General features: G+C 32.0%; 2 protein-coding genes across 2 annotated transcripts in view; both read left to right on the forward strand.

The window, feature by feature from the left end:
• The window catches only part of LOC129231441 (myosin light chain kinase, smooth muscle-like), a 78,550-nt gene extending 69,992 nt beyond the window's left edge, over nucleotides 1-8,558 (forward strand). Inside the window, exons 9-11 of the mRNA XM_054865756.1 lie at nucleotides 536-610; nucleotides 2,194-2,267; nucleotides 7,493-8,558. Of these exons, the coding sequence (XP_054721731.1) occupies nucleotides 536-610; nucleotides 2,194-2,244 (126 nt within the window). The 3' untranslated portion in view covers nucleotides 2,245-2,267; nucleotides 7,493-8,558. The remainder of the gene's footprint in view (nucleotides 1-535; nucleotides 611-2,193; nucleotides 2,268-7,492) is intronic.
• A 1,591-nt stretch (nucleotides 8,559-10,149) lies between these two features.
• Nucleotides 10,150-17,901, forward strand: LOC129231780 (uncharacterized). The gene is made up of 2 exons (XM_054866148.1): nucleotides 10,150-10,270; nucleotides 17,162-17,901. Exons 1-2 carry the CDS (start codon nucleotides 10,210-10,212, stop codon nucleotides 17,749-17,751), a joined length of 651 nt encoding a protein of 216 aa, XP_054722123.1. The 5' UTR covers nucleotides 10,150-10,209; the 3' UTR covers nucleotides 17,752-17,901.
• Nucleotides 17,902-18,174: the final 273 nt, after the last annotated feature.

Here is an 18,174-nt window from a genome sequence, read left to right on the forward strand (position 1 = left end):
GAAAAAACTAAAAAATTTCAAATCCTAGAACAGAAAGTGCTGTAACTGTAATCTAACTAATTCTTAATAGTGCTGTGAATGAACTTAAAATAGTTATAATTGGCATTTTTTGTATTCTAGTAATAGACGTTTTAGTTGCATATAATCATATCACTATTGATGGCTTGATACCAGAAGCAACTGAAATAAAAGTTTTTTTTCTCTCGAGTTTCGCACATGCGCACGATGTGTAAATACAGAATTTTGAAAGCAGTGTGTAACCGTAGAATAAAAAAAAAACTGATTTTTTTTTCAGCCATTTGCACATTAGTCGCCTAAACTGACTATGCTATTTAGCTATCTTGCTTTTAGTCACATGAAAACAGAGTAAGATGTGTTTTCATTTAGCTAGGTGTTCTTATAGGTTTTCGATGAACAATTAACTGTTTGACAAATTAATATTTATTTAAATTTCATTCCTGTTTTTAATATGTACTTCGCATTATGTAATTAAAAATTTAATGCACATTTATTTCTTGTTTTTTTCCCCTTAAAGAGAGACAAAAAGAAGCAAGAGACTACTCTTGACAAAAAGAAATTAAAGAAATTCGTTATCAGAAGGCGTTGGCAGGTGAGTGAAAACTGTCTGAAATATATATCTATATATGCATTTGATTATTTTACAAAAACTGTATGTATGTACCAGTAGAGTAATTTCAACCTAGTTAACATAAATCTTTTAATAGCCTTACTATTTAGTATCGGGGAAGTAATAAACATTTACACATAAACATTTACACAATTAACATAAAAAACATTTACGCAACATAACTATACTAACATAATAATATAATATAATATAATATACTAACATAATAAACATTTACACAATTTGAAAATTTTTCCAAGAAGTTTCCCAAAAATATTAAAATAAAGACAAACAAGGTTTAACTGAAGCAAAATAATACTAAATAAGTCGCAAAACGGAATAATAATTCATTCGTCTAGTCTGACAAACTAATATCTATAAAAGATTAGTGCCTAGGACCATTTTGTGCCCTAGACCGTTTACTACCAAGATTAAAGCCAAAGCAAAATTTTCTAACTAAAGTTAGAAAAGGTATGTAGGGGACAAAAGCCATTCATAATAATTCACTTACGCTCTTCTTTTTAATTTAAGTGCATTATGCGATTTATACGTATTTTTATTGTTCCTTGTATATTTTGTGAGTAAAAAATAAAAGTAGGGTTATTTGAGGTAAAAAAAACGTATGATAAATGGAAACAAATACTATTGCCATACGTATGGTAATTTGGTATTTTTTGAGTTCTAATAATAAACTTTTAGGTTTTCTGAAATGCTTTATAAAGTATGTTCAATGTAATGTCCACCACTTTCTCAAGGCAAGTTAGGGGGCTCATACAACTCATTTTTTTTATTCGATCGAATTCTATCCATCGCTAGAGTAGAGAGAAATTTTCTTCTGGGTTTGGAGAAAGAAATTTGTGGCTGCTCTATTTGTAGATATAATTGATCGTACTGATTGTTTTGAATTCCATTAGAGTTGAGTGAACCCCTAAGTCGCATTACTCAACAGTATTTACTAGTATGCCAATTTCTCCAAATTACTCATGTTTCTTCCATTAAAAGAAATTTAAAAGAAGATTAAGGATTGATTTTAATTTTTTTCATAGCCGCTTTGTAATCCATGTTTTAATTGCTTTTTTTCGTTTAGCATTACTGCATACTCTGCCATTTACTACTGGTACTGCTTTGAAACTCCTTTTTACTAAAAAGAAATCCTAATATTTCTGGTAGATCATTACCAAACTTTTAAAACCAGATCAAAGTAGTTCTTACAGCCCTTTAAAAATAGATTGGTCTTTTAAAGACCCTGTTAGTAGAAACGGAGTGTTTTATAAATTGAAAAAAAAAAAACTAATGCCATTAAAAAATTATTTTGAAGTTCCTTTTTAGCAAAAAAAAAAACCTCATTTAATAAATTAAAATGTCTTTGAAGTCAATGCACGAATTTAAATACAGTGAACTCCATCCTTACATCCATTGGTTAATTTCAGATCATTTTTTTAACTACCTGAACGCTGGGAAATTTACAATGTTTAATAATAGTTCAGGACAATTTTTGCTTAGCGTATAAGTTATTTAACGAGGACATTAATCGCTCTATGTTATCCAAAAATTTCTATTTTCAGAAAGCCGTCAATGCTCTCATTGCTCTCATTCGAATGGGTGCTACGATATAATGCTCAGTGGTTAAGGACAAAAGGTAAATTATGTTTTTTATAAAACGCTAATTACTTTGAAATAATGACTCAGCTTTGGTTTTTAATAAACTAACAATTTTAGCAAAGTGTTGTTAATTAGATTATATAAAGAAGAATGTCCCATAAAATTAAAAAATATATACAGGGTGTCCGAGAAAGATCCGTACAACTTCAAAAAATTATTGAAAAAGAAACAATAGGGTTACAGCGAAACTAATTAGTACATTAGATAGAATAACACAAAAAGTTTTTTTCCTGTAACTTAAGTTATTACCTTAGGAAATTTCTACATGAGACCCTTTCGTAGCACGAACAATATCAAGACGATAATCCAATTCCATCCACGACCGTTTCAGCATCCTAACATCAACAGTAGCTACAGCTGTTTGGATGTTTTGTTCCGTTGTGTTTGTGTATCGGATTTTGTTTCGATAAACCACGCGACACATAGAGCTTTCTTCACGTGATGCGCCATTGAAATAACTAAAATGCTTTAATATTCCTTTGCGTGACATGTGGCGCCATATATAGTCAGAAACATACTGCAGAAAAAAAACTTTTTGAGTTATTCTATCTAATGTAGTAATTAGTTTCGCTGTAACCCTATTGTTTCTTTTTCAATAAATTTTTGAAGTTGTACGGATCTTTCTCGGATACCCTGTATATATAGGCATATATAATAAAATAATATGCATATGTGAAACAATAGATATTATTTTATTATATATATTTCTGAGGCGACAAAAAGTCATGGGGTACCTATTAATATCATGTCGAACCTCCTTTCACCCGTCAAAGTGCAACAACTCGACGTGGCGTAGACTCAAAAATTCGCTAGATGCCCGTGTAAAAAATACTGAACCATGCTGCCATTATAGACGTAAATAACTGCGAATGTGTTGCCCGCCTAGGATTTTGTGCACAAACTAACCGCTCGATTATGACAAATAAATGATCAATGGAGCTTACGTAGGGTGATTTAGATGGCCAAATCATTCTCTGGAATTGCCCAGAATGTTGTTTAACCCAATAGTGAAGGTTGCTGCCCGGAGACATGTCCCAATGCCATCCACTAAAATGCTATTGTTTGGATAGATGAAATCAAAGAATTTCTGCAAGTGATCTTAAAGTAGTTGACATCACCCTTTCCAATCAGTGGTTAGTGCAGTTGAACCAGAGGAACCAGTCCATGCCATGTAAAATCAGTCCAACCAACACTAGCTTGCACAGTGTCTTGTTGGCAACTTAGATTCATAACTTCTTGGACCCTGGGCCTCACCCCAACTCTATCATCAGATATTTTCAGATGAAATGGTGATTCAACTGGCCAGCCACGGTTTTCGAGTTGTCTGGGGTCTAGCCAATATGGTCACGAGCTCAGAAGAGGCGATGAATGCGGTGCCGTGCTGTTAGTAGAACGTAAAAAAAAGTCTTCTGCCGTCATAGCCTTTAAAGCCAAATTTTGCCAGTCTTCTAATGTACAAGTTCATCCCACGTCCCAAATTGATTTCTGTGGTCAATATCATCCAGTGATGCTTTTCTGATAACACTGAGAACTCTACGTACACGTTACTAATCTAAGTCATTATTTGCAGACGGTTAGCCCGGGCTTTGTATGTTCAAGGTAGAAAATTATGACTAAAATTACGTATTTTTAGCAAGACACTAAGGGTCTCAGATCTCAAACGACTTTCGAAGTGAAATATTCCATTCGTGTAGCTCGTACTGCTCTCCCACATTCCAAGCCTCATAATTTCTGTCGTGAGACCATAATCACTCCAGATATTTTTTTAATATTGATCATTTGACAAACAAAAGAAACTTTAAAAAAGAAAGTGCTAACGATGCATTGCCCATTTATAGTTGTTGTACTTGGAAATGTTGCCATCTGTATGTTTGCATCTCGCTATCCCGTGACATTTGTTTCCTCAGTAACAATACGATGAGAAAAGAATCCCTTTATTTCCATCTAAAAATACGAAATTCTTTATTGCAATCAAGAATGTATATCCCCCCCCCCCAAAAAAAAGCAATGGCTTACCTCTTCAAAGCCATTCCAAAGCACCCTCCAAAGCACACCCTTTGGAGAACGATAGCATCAAAGCTAAAACTTTCAATGCCACAACATGCGCATGCCCCCTCCCATCCCTCTATTTGAGCACTCCCTATTATAATTATTAAGCTTTTCAATAATTTTTTGATAATTATTTAAAAGTCTTATTTGTAAAAGTGTACAGAAATATTTTTATTCAGCTTTCAGTTCTATTCATACGAAATTTGCGAAACTTTCATCTCTCAAGATCACCAATATGTTCATTTTCTCAAAAATTACGGCTAGCGAAAATAAGTGTTTTTACAATATCAAAATTTTTCGTTAATAGTTGTTTCTCGTTTCTGTATGTATAAAGTCATCCTTCTGAAAACACAAAAAATCTTTCTTCCATTGTAATATTCAGAATATTTAGCAACACTGCAGCAACTGAAGTGAAACATTTAAAAAAAATTGAATAGCGTACCAATTATTATTTATTATAAATCTAAGTTTCATGCTTTTTTTGCCACTAAACTCGTCCAAAGTTATTTATCATAAGTGGTGTGTACTGGCTCATTAACAAAATTAACAATAGCGGCAAATCATCAAAATTTTATAACTTAGAAGAAGTGTTTACAAGATATAGGGGAGACTAAGGACAGTTGAACCCCTTTTTTGTTGGAACTTATAACTTTGGTTTCGATCAATGAAATTAAGCAATCTGGAGTTACATATTTAGAAGTCTTTTTCCATCAAAATGCTGTGCTGCTTTATTTTTTTTAATTCATTCATTGTAATGAAATATTTTTAAGAAAAACCAAAATTATGAAAACGAATCAAGGCTTCTTTATACAAGGAGACCTGATGCCAGTCTGCAATAGACTTGATTCTAGGGGAGAAAGTGACCCTGACAAGCGTTTTTAATACCAGACAATTATTTATTGTTGCATGGTAATTATTTACATGGTAATTATTTACGCGTAAAAAAATTGATCATGTCAAATTAAAAAACGAAAAAAAAAAAGAACAACAATAGCTAATGAAACTAATGCTTAACAAACAAAATCAACTCTGTAATAGGAAATAAGTAAAAATGTAAGAAAAAATTACACTTTTTCATCAATCTTGTTCAAGTATACAGTCAAAACTAAGAATAAAGATAAAAAGATATTTACACGTTTACGAATATAATAATAATGGCAAACGAAACTAGTGTTTAACTATTATGAATTCTAATACGTTTCTAAAATTGACGCCAACAGTTAGCTAAAGTTAGTGGCCTGCAAAAAAATAAAAAAATTGTTTTTCAACATTTATTTTTCCAACAGTTTTATTTGATATCCCAAAGTAAGCTTTTCAAACATGTTTTAAAAATACAGCAAAAAAAATGGTAATTTTCACTTCTTACACTTTTGACTTCATTTGAATCTATCATATCAAAAAATAATGTATGTGCTGTTTAGCTTATTTAAAAATCCTATCGGCGATTAAAACATCCCCGATCAAAAAATAAAACATATACGCTGAAAACTTACAATAAGATTAGTTTCAAAAGCATGCTCAAAACGGGCCCTGTGACACAACTTGGAGATGTAAATCTGCCATGGCTGCTCAGTAATGTTGCCAGTATTGAAATTCTGAGTTACAGCAGTATCGTGATTCGAGAGGAAGAACAAGCCTCCCTAGGGAACAAGTCCCCCACTCTAATCCCCGCATCTAATCCCCACTCTCCCCTACACTTTCAATTTAGACCACAAAAACCAACCAGTAAACATAGCATCAAACATGTTTTGCTCCTATTGTAGTATTTAAGAATAAATCAATAAAAAGTAGTACTGTATAAAACCTTTATTTTTTCTACAGCTGTTTCTTTGAGTTGTGTACTTTTGTTGCCGGAATGCGATATTTATCTAAGCAAACATGATTTAAGAGTCATTACGACTGAAGCGATCTCGAGGCAAGATCAACTGAATGTAAGACATATTCAAACTGTATATATATTCAGTAAATTACCGCCCAATAGCCAGGGCTAAAGCAGAAATACATGAAATACACCGCCAGCTCAGTCATTTCCAGCCGAGGACATGCAGTTTCGTGCTTATTAGCACTCATCAGCCCGGCATAGGAAAGTGACTGAGCTGGAGATGGAAAACCTCTTAAGGGAGCCAAGAGTGCCAAACAAACTGGTAGCACCGAACCATTGCTTCGGTCACTCGTCTGGTTTGCGCTAATTCTATATTAGCTACCAGTTTCTTTGGCACTCTTGGCTTCCTTAGAGGTTTTCCATCTCCAGCTCAGTCACTTTCCTATGCCGGGCTGATGAGTGCTAATAAGCACGAAACTGTGTCCTCGGCTGGAAATGACTGAGCTGGCGGTGTATTTCATGTATATTCAAACTGTTCAAAAGGTATCATGACCCAACTTGTGACATGCAACACCAGTCGACTCTCAAAATTACATTCCACCATCTCGCAACCCATGCCTAAAGTCCTCATGCATTGAAAATGTAGGTATGTAGGACATATAGGTAGGTATGTAGCACCAGAAGCAAAAGAATGCCAAAATTAAACATTTGGAGATAACTAGTGCAAATGGAAAACGAAATTCTGTTTTAGGAGGCAAGAGATGGTACTAGTACTCCTGGTAGGTGCTGCTATACAGCATTATCTAGAAAACGTTTTCAATAAAAACATACTTGGAGTTTGAACTTTTAACATGCTTTTCTTGAAACTTTAAAGAATCACTTAAATCCCGTCGCTTATTGTTGATTTCTTTTAAAGCACGCAAGCAGTTGGAGTAATTCGTAATTCTGTAGTCAGAGTAAACTGTGATAATTATCTAAATTTAAAGCAAATAAGGCAGTTGGGACAGATGATCCTGAAAGTGTACCAATCTTCAAAATGATATCAAAGTCAAAATTTGAATAACATAAAAGTTATGTGTTTTATTTCTAATAGTTGCTTCTTAAATTGTTTTTGCAAAAGTTTTCGAGTTGATTTTGCCAAAAAAAAAGAAAAGAAAAGAAAAGAAACATCCCTCAATCAGAGTTCAAGAATTAAAATATGAGAATGCAATGCTATGATTTTAAAACGCAGCGTACTTAAAACAATTTATTTATTTATTTTTCGAAATAACTATTTTCTAATTTTCTTTTTTTTTAATCTAAATAATTTACTGTAGCATTTCTCTTTATAGGTTAATGTCTATGAAATAATTTGAATAATTCCTATCTAATGGAGAATGACTGCGACTCAGAAGCTACTCGTTCCCCTCCTCAACTTTCCTTTTTTGCACCATCATCTTACCTTGGACAATAATGTGCAAATTGACGAAGGAATTGCATAATTAAACTGCGGACTGAATTTGAAACATAATGGAAGTTTCCAAAATTGGGAAAAGAACTCTGTAAATTTTAACTATCCATTTCATTCACTTATCAAACTATTTCCCGTAGTAATATATTTTTTAGATTTAGTGGTACGTAAGCTACAGAAGTAAATAGCATCGTATTTAATCATTCATTAGCTTCTTAAAATTTCGTTTAATGAAGTTTTAAATGCCTGAAAAATGAAAAATTTACTTGATGTCACGTGAACTTTTATAAATAAACGCAGCAAGCAAAACTAAATTTTGTGACTACACAATAGCAATAAAGTTTCATTATCTCTTGGAGTGCGGGGAAAATGTGAAAGTGTCCCGGGTTCCTATTAATGCCTTTCTCTAAAATCACGTTCCCAAGAGCCTATTTCGGCTTCAATGAATTCGTGTTTGCGTCTAATGAAACAACTTTTTCTACTCACGCGGCAAATATGTTGATGCATATGACGACATCATTAGAAACTTGAAAACCTTTTGAAACGCATTATCTGCAAGCACTTTTCTTTCCTTCTTAATTAGGATAATCAGTGTTCAACACATATTTGAAAATGATTTTTCTTCCTTCTTACCTTTGTGTATTTCTCAGCCAGTGGGCGGGACGACCTTCGGAAAGTTGAATTTATGCTTTACCACGAAAATTCCAAACTTCATTTACATCGAACAGCTTGTTCGGAATTTCTTTCGGTAGTTTATAGATAAGTTATTAGTTTAAAGTGTCTCTGGAATATATGATGCACAACAATTGACTGCTGTCTCGACTTTATTGGGGTAAAAATGATCTACATCATGCATAAAAAAAATTGTTTTTTATGCTATAAACATTTTGGTTATGTATGACTGTGATTTTGTATCTGTTTTTGAAAATAAAGTATTCGTAAAAATATTTCATTGCCTCCTTGCTGATATTTTAAAGATAAACAAAAAAATATACATAAGTTAATTTCATAGAAATGAAAAAATATTTCAATTGAAAAATATGAAAGTCTGCGGGTACCTGGAGGGCAACCGTGGCTGTACCAGGGAAAGTTACGAACTATGTAGTATGAATTCACTTTAAAGTAACTAGTTTACTCTCAAGTTTAATCGAGCTTTTTTTGAAGTAATTAACGTTGACCATTTTCAGTAATTATTTTCATTACCATATTTTGCTAAAAACGGCCAACGAGTTTTAATTAACATAATAATAGATTTCTATATATTTCTAACAGTTAGACATATTGACTAAGAAGTCTTTATAATACAACTGTGTTTTTGTCAATGCCACACCAGAGACCAAAGCCAGATTGTTGAATACTTTTCGAGGCATGCCGGGCTACGCAGTTGGAATCTGATAAAAATTTGGTTTGAATAGTTGATATATTTAAATATCTTGATTGGTACAGGTAATCAGTTTTAGCTTAGAAAGAAACTGTTAAGATAAGAAGGGTGCTCAGTGCTGTTAAGTATAAATTAATCATTTAGTATAAAAAACAGCTCAATCCAAGGCTAAAAATTTCACAGGAAAACAAAACATTTCACGCTTCACCTATTTAATTTTTTCAAAAGATGATTTTTTCGTTTGAAAAATATTCGGTGTATGATTTCATTTTTGTTTATTTTTTTTAAAATCAGCATTATTGTTTTATTACTTACAGTTAAAAATAATTTGGATTCAGTTGGTTTTGAAGTAAATCCGCCTTATTTTATTTTTATTTCTTGATTTTCCATTCCAATTCCAATTGAATTCGTGTAGTTTCACACTTTTAAGCTACGTACTAGCCTGTACAATCAAAAATGTGAATTGGTTAAGCAATTTATTTTAATAATGTTGTTATTATTACTCGTACGTTTTTGCAGCAGCGGTATGGTAAGAGCATGGATTGAGCTGGTTTTGAAATGAAACAGGATTTTTGGCAGCGATTTTCAACCTCATTGGTTTGATTCCTTCCAAATCGCATTGTGGCGTCATAGTATAGAAACAGACTTGTGAAAATTCAAGGACTAAGCTGGTTTCAATACTAAACGCCTCAAATAGATGTTTAACGTTGTTTTACGACACGTCTAAATATCTAAAATCACTTGTTGAATACTAAACCACGCTTCAATTTGCAAAGTTAATGCCACCTTCGAAAGATATATATCAACAAATAATATAAAAATCAATAACGAAAAACCCATGTAAAATGTTAACGCTTTCAAAGCTTTTCTCGGAAAAAAACACTTCCTTTTACAAAGAATGTCTATTTCTTACAGACATTGTAATGTGATCACAGTTCTTTTTCAACACGAATGAATCCTGGACTTTGGGCTAATCCTTTTACTTTGATGGCTGTCACCAAAACAGAGTCTAGATTCAATCTAAATCCGACCCTATAAATGATTGATCCAATAAGGAAGCACACCCCACCAACGATGTCTTATTCCATCTACAACCAGATGGAAGTTTTCTGGTACTACTATATAAAAGAAAGAGATGGCGTAAAAATGGTCTTGTTCACATGGCTCAGTCTGCTGACGAAACTTTCGGCAGAACATCCTGAACTCATCTGGAGATAATGGCTGGAATCATTTGTTGTCTATCAGCATTTTTGTTCTTTGCTGTTAAGTTTTCCAGTGGTAAGTTCGTTATGTTTATAGTTATCAAAATGACTGTAACTGTGATTGATATAAGCACTTAAATATAATATGATGAGAACAGGTAAGAACAAAAGCTGTTGAGTTATGAGAACCGTACAACTCTCTACGAAGTTCAACGGTTAGATATGATTTTCGATATCATGTATGTACTAATTTTAACTGAAAAAACCCTTGCTTTCTGAAGCAAATTATGAGACATAAATTTAATTTTTACCATTATACGGCGAATGAATGCAGTAATAACTTCATAATGCACACGCGCGCAAATTAAACTGCATGCATTTATGCTTCTGGTTACAAACTACTTTTTTGTCGATGAAACATATATTAGCTTCAGGGATTCAAGTCTCCTAGAGTAGCCGAATCAATACGAGTAAGATTAATTAAAAACTCAGTTTTAATAGAACCAAAACAACATTCAGTAGAGAAAAAAAAATAAAACACGTCTGTAACACTTAGAAACAGAATTTATATCAAATGAATAGAGTTATCAAAGTTTAGTTTCTCGTCCAAAAGGGCAAAATACAAAATTAATATTGTGATACCTCTGATTTTTTATACAAAAATTTCTTACTCTGTGACTTTAATCTGTTACGCCTATGTGCTCAATTATGTGCCCAGAAAATAAGTTTAAACTATTTTTCTTTTAGCCAAATTCGTTTTCTTTATCTCCTGATTAGTTTTGGAAAAGATATATGTTTCCTTTTTTACAAGTTATATATATATAACGTATCCATACTGTGTTATATGTTTGTAAAAAGGAACACATACGCTATATAACTCAATGATAACACAGGTTTTATTAATCAAATGCTTGTGCTCTAATTTTGCCTCACGCTTTTGTATCGTTACACAAACACAAGTGCGGTATATGTAACACACTTTTTTTTTAACTACATTTCTATTTAAGTATTCTTTTGGTAGCCAAAGCCTACGCATGAGTTTATTAACTTATTGCTTTAATATTTTTTCTCACATGAACTAGCCTGGCAACTTACCTTCGAAAATGCAATTCATATCTCAAATTTACAATTGTTTATGCATTTGCTAAATAGGTTTACCTTTGAGCAAATAAAAATGTTTTGGTAACATACTCTTGCTAAGAAAATGCAAGATATTTTTCAATTCCATTTTCTGAAAATGATACATATAATTAGAGTAATCATAAATAAATTTACCGAATGAAAAATGTATATTTAAAATCAATTTTCTGTGAAACTTTAAGAACCATTACAATTTAAAGCAGTATAAAATTAAAACTGAAAAATTGTTGTATGTTTTAGTGTATATAATAACAATCTTGCTTGATAAGTAAAAAATTTGGGGAAGAAAAGCTCATCTAGAATCGTAACTCCGGAACATTTTTTCCTATTTAAATGAGCTTCAAAAACAAGGCCTTCTTAGTTTCGGATTCTACTAATTAAGCTGATTGCACGGAGAGGCATTAAATATTAAATATTCAAAGAAATACGATTTAAAAATGGTGCTGTTGTTGCAAATGTCGGTAATTTTGGATCCAACTTTTTTTGAAACACTTTACTTTTCTGGAGAAATTCGTAACTTGCTACTATGCATTTTATTTTTTAAAAAACTGCTTTAGTGTTTGACAAAATTTTAACAGCAATTCAATTATTATTTTTTTAAATGTCGCTTAAAACTCTCAAGCGAGTTTAAGCATCATAGTATTACAGCTAAATTTAGAATACAGAATTAGGATTTCCAATTTCAATTTTTGTGCATGTAATTTTTCTAAATTTTATTTCAAGTCAGTGGGCTACGCAAATAGACCATATTGATCTACAAACAGATATTTCAAGGTTTTCAACAGAAAAAATAATTCATTATGCTTTCAATATTTCGTTTGTAACATGACTTCGTCGTATAGGGTCATAAAATAGAAGCATTAATCAGAGTAAGTGTTTTACTTTTTAAAGACTATCAAATGTCATTCCCTCACTTGTAACTATTTTCATCTAAGCGCATAAAATATAACAGTTCTTACTAAAAAAACTAGGGTGAGTCCAAGTTTTGTAATATTAGCATATGTAAATTTTCGCAACGTGCAGTTAAAATGTGCGTATGTTCTTGAAATTCGGAAGATAACCAATTTAAAAAACTGGTATTTAGGCTCCATTATAACATAATACCACTGTGTTTTGATGCGAAGTATGTGAAGTGGAGTCAGACGAACGAAAAAAAAGATTTTTTTTTTTTACGTTATCTGAAAATGGCTTATTTTTGAATAATCATTCCGATATTTCCTAAAATGGATCATTCTCCTGAAAGATGTGATTAACAGTGAAAATAATATTAAACTATGAAATTTATTTTGAATACATTTCTATTGATGAGTAACATTCAAAGTTTCTTAGTTTGAAAACGACTATAGTCTTTTTTCACACACGAATAACCACATATTTATTAATTATATTATTACTCATTTTTCGGGGTAAAGTCGCCATATTTCGTCCCCGTGTCGAATTATTTCCCTTAAATTTCTCTGGTGTAACACTAGGTGTCGCCATTTGTGGGTTGTTTTTTTTTTTGTTCCTATTCGAGAACACTATTTGTTTCTGAAAGTTTCAGGAGTCTAGTTCGCTGCGTTGCCTTTCGAGAGTCTAATTCAGATTTTCGTGAATGTGATTTGTTGTTATACTATTTGTAAATGCTCCGTTTGATTGATTAGAATGTGTTTATTTAGTTTTATGCGACATATTTGTTTAGGGTAAGATATAGACTGAATGATTCGAGTGTTTTGCCATGAAAGGTTCATAGGATGTTTCTATTTTCATCCCCTATCAAGATTCGAGTAAATAACGATGAGGCAGAGTATTCCCAATGAAAGAAAAACATTTTTATTAAGACAAACATTAAGAAATATAGGTGTGTTGCTCTCAATGCACCTCATGGAAACACGAAATGGGCTCCGGGGTAAAGAACAAAAATTCATTTGTGACGCTTGCTTAGAGGATTGAAAAATCAATCTTACAATTGTTAATTAAATATTTTTTACTAATAATTCGCATTTGTTATGTTTTCCTTTAACGTAACTCCTAATCGGTATTTATTTTTATTACCTGCTTTTTCAACCAATGACCTCTTTCACAAGATGCATTGGCGGGGGACGAAAATATGATAGATATTTTAATTTCTGGTAAAGGTTCATTTTCTAAAAACCTTTTTTAAAAGAAAAGAATTGCGTTTTATGTATTTAAGCTTAAATACCATGTAAAGGCTTAAATGGTGGAGGTGTATCAATTTTTCGCAACATCATAGTTGATTAAAATGTTTAGGGGGACCAAATATGGCGCTTTTACTCAAAGTATAGAAGTTTGTCGTTTTCAAATAGATTTCAAAAAAGACTTGATTATTGATATCGAATTTATAAATTAATTTTTCATTGTGACGCTTTATGAAGAAACACAAATGAAAAATTATACAATCCTGATTCTGCCTAATTTATTTGTGCGTTAGACTATAAAACTGACCCAAAACAACAAAATATGAAAACATTATGAAATAAGGAGACAATATCAGTTGTTTCTTCAGCTATAAACGTAATCAAGTCTAGAAATTAAGTAGTGTAGTCAATTTTCATTATCGTCTTAGGTTGTAATAAACTTGTTTCTTCAATTACACTATATAGTAATTAATGACTATTCACTTCAGCTTTCAGAAGATTTTCGAGGATCTGGAAAAATGCTGATCGATTTATCGTGAAACTTTCTGGTTGTAAAGAACACACAAAACCTCATGCATTTAAATAAGATTTTGCTGTGGTGGTGAAAATATTAGATCAGTAACAAATTGTAGAAAAAAATTTGGAGACTGCATGGAAAAACGTAACGCTTAAAATGCATTTTAGCTAAAATATGGCCGTGATATTTCTTTCACTTATTTGGCTTCATTTGCTCGACAATGTGTTTTTTAATAAAGCTATCTTTTAAAAATCAATAATTTTACGGTTTAAAAAAAACATGCATGCTATGTTTAGTGCACACTGGATAAACTACAGTAAAGATAACATTATGGGATTAGTATGTAAAAGATATTAAGCATTAGAAGTAATATGAATAGTTTACTTGATGATGATCAACTGCTCACACACAAGAGTTCAGAATGAAAATTTCCCAACTTTTTAACAAAATTTATTTTGCAAAAGCAATTCTTACAGCACGCTCTTGAAACTATAATGGTCCTTGAGAACGCTTTCATCAATTGAATGGGTTAAATTTCTATTGCGATCCAAAAGAAGCAAAGTGCAAAGAGTTTTCTCTCTTGTTTTAACTCATATTGCAACATAGTAACGTTATAGACATAACCCCTCACTATTTTACTTTTTGAAATCAACTGAAGTTCAACTCATTTTGTACATATCTTTCTGTATTTTCACAATATTTGCATTTGAATATTATTATGAGAGTAGTTTTGTACATTTGTGTGTGTGTGTGTGTGCGGATGTTAAAATATTATGTAAGGAAACTTAGTTAATGCTTGTGCATTTGCATTACTTATTAAACATTACTTAGTGAAACTGCTATACACATCAAATACTTAATATTTCTATATTTTTATTGAAGAACGCTGTTTCCACTTTGGTGTGTTAGGTTTCATAACATGGTGTGGCATGAACTGAAAATTCCTGAGTGTTAAGAATAGAAAAAATCTTTCAGACTTCTACACCTTTTTAAGTTTTTTTTTTCTAGAAACCTTCGCATGCATACAAATATTTGCTTTATTCTCGTGTTAATAACCCCAGATAATTAAAGGTAGTATCAATATTAATCATAATCGTTAGTTAAAATGCAGTTAAAGCGCCACTTTTTGCAGGGTGACCTCAAAATTTATTACGAGACTCCTACTTGATTTCATCAAAAACACTTGATTGATATACATGAAGTTTTAAATAATATTCAAACCCTCTCAATTTTCAGATGAAATATTTCTCTAGATATTCAAAAAATGTCTGAAATCAGAAGTGACCGTTCATTTATGGTATTATAGTGTATTAATGTACAGTGCCGGAATTTTTTTTTTTTTTTAAATTTAGTTAGCAATTAAAAACTTTACATGCAAACTTCTTTTCATGATTTTATTTGGCATGCTCCCTACTTATTTAGCCGAATACCGAATATTCGGACAGATTGTGGAAGAATATTTGGTATTTGGCCAATTCACAAGGGAGCATGCAAGTAAAATCATGACAAGAAAAAGTTGTGTACAGTTTTAAATTGCCAACCATATGTTTTTTTTTTTTTTTTTTGCCAGAACTGTACAAACAATGTAGAATTCATTTTTATATTTTTGTGAAAGTATCTCTTATACCCACGGAGATATATGCTTTTTTTATTTCGAAAATGCAAATTTTATTTTAAGGTTTTCGGCTCATAGCACGCAGAGTTTTCCGTCAACCGTTACTAAACTTTGGGAATATTTGATAGAATAAAATAGAAACATAATAATAAAATTTGAAACTAAAATATTAATTTGTTGAAATATGAACGTTTAAAGCAGTTGAATTTTCCCTGCGCGTGCGCGAAAGATATCAATTTATAACCTTCATAATCCAAAGCCGAGGTAGATCCTACACCTCGTGATAAAATTTCAGCTCGATATCTTAAAATTCAAAAAGTTATCAGCGATTAGATGAGCCGAATTACAATAATCCTTGGATAGGTGACGAATCGTAAGGGATCATTTGCAAATTGGCAACACTTGCCTGCCGTCATTCACTGTAATTCATGATAAAAACAGATTATTTGCGAACGATCCCTCACAAGTCGCCGTCTATCAAAGAATTATTGAAATTCGGCTCATTAGTTCGCTGATAACGTTTTGAATTTTTAAGATATCGAGCTGGAATTCTATCACGAGGTGTAGGATCTGTCTGGGCTTTGGATTATGAAGGTCATGAATTGATAGCTTTCGTGCATGCGCAGTGAAAATTCAATTGCTTTAAACGTTCATATTTCATCAAATTTTCAATATTTTAACTTCAGATTTTATCATTATGTTTCTCTTGTATGCTGTCAAACATTCTGAAAGTTTAGTAACGTTTGACGGAAAACGCCGCGTGTAATGAGCCAAAAACTTTTCAAAAAATCGTATTTTTGAAAGAAATGCTTATATTTCCGTGGGTATAAGAGATAATTTCCCAAAAATATGAAAAATAATTCTTATAGTGCCGGTTAAAAATATCTTTACATTTGGTTGGCAATTAAAAACTTGACATTACTTTTTCTCGTTATGATTTTACTTGGCATGCTCCCTTGTTAATTAGCAGAATATCGAATATTCGGCCACAATCTGGCCGATTATTCGGTATTCGTTCAAATCACTAGGGAGCATGATAAGTAAAATCATTAAAAGAAGTTTACATGTAAAGTTTTTTACTGCTAACCAAATGTAAAGATTTTTTTGCCGGCACTGTAGTATAATGTGCCAGTAATACTGACCAGTGTTGTTTTAAACATACCTTGTTGCGAAATAGTAATCGATCGTATTTGTTCTCAACGTGGATTGAAGGAGGTAACATAATTCAGTATTTTTTTTTTTTTTTTTTTTTGTCACGTGGATCTGCACTCAAATTAAAAGAAGACTTTCATGGAGTTCGTGACTAAAATTGCCTCACTTCGCTGATCTGCATGGTAGTTTTTAAGTCTGTTATGCTATTTTCTGCCTGTATCATAATCATTATATTTTTAATTACATGTAAAAAACATTTTAAAACAATTGCTACTTTTACGAACTAGTAATGAAATTTCTTTGTGAATTGAATAAGAGAACTGTTAACCCTAAATATTTAACAGTTTAACTTTTCTGTAAATTTATAAAAATATTTTTATCGACGTATTTGCATTTCTCCCTCAGGAATAGTCGACCTCCCTTACTTCTACGATCCATCTTCATGCTACATTATTAATGAAGAAGATTTTGATGACTTGAACAACAAACGAAATCAATTTGATGACAAACCGTCCGATGTTATCTGCTTACCACTTACCCCCTCCAATGCATTTGAAAAGAACACTTGGAAAGGATGCTTGAGGAAAAGTGACGATGTACCCGCATTCTCTGCAGTACGTCCGATGACATCTAAGCCTCACCTTGGCCTTCGTAAAAGATCTCTTGATGACATGAACAGATTTTTGGAAGATAATGACCAAATGAATTCGCTAGGAATTTTGCAGCCTATGGTACGTCTAAATCGCAACCGAGACAGCATCAAAACTGTACATTTACAATCCTCTTTTACACCACGATTGGGTCGAAAGCGATCGGAAGAAAAAATACCAAATTTAGAAGACACACTAAAGGTTCAACCGGGTGCCATCAGTAGCAGATCTCGACACGTCATCAACTTAAATGCGGGAACTGCTTTTACACCAAGACTAGGTAGGTCTCAAGAACTCCGTGCGACTTTGAAGTTCATGAAAGGCAATCCGTTACGCAATATCTGAATGACCTATTCTACTATAATCATTTATGTTCCAGTATGCACTATTTGTGTACTTTTAAACTGAATAAACCGTTCTGCGAAGAAATCGTAAAATACTTTGAATGCTGAAATTCGTGTTTGGCAAGATTATAGATTTTTTTGAATAAAATTCTACGGGTGTTTTAATTAACACAAATTGAGTTTTAGTACTTAAACTTTACTATCATCATTAAAATTCAAAAAAGCGTAACTAAAACACACAATTTTCAAGAAATGTTACATTTATAACTGTTTTCTTGCATGATTTATGCAGCTTTTTCTTGTCCAGTTTGTGCTTAATTTACTTTTTTTTATTATTATTATTTTATCATATTTAGTCACGAAACATTGTTTACCATTTTTTCATTTAAGAGTTCATTTGCACTTCTGGGGCTTATGAGCAGTT

This window comes from Uloborus diversus, chromosome 10 (assembly GCF_026930045.1).
Source record: "Uloborus diversus isolate 005 chromosome 10, Udiv.v.3.1, whole genome shotgun sequence".
In the NCBI taxonomy this organism is placed as follows: domain Eukaryota; kingdom Metazoa; phylum Arthropoda; class Arachnida; order Araneae; family Uloboridae; genus Uloborus; species Uloborus diversus.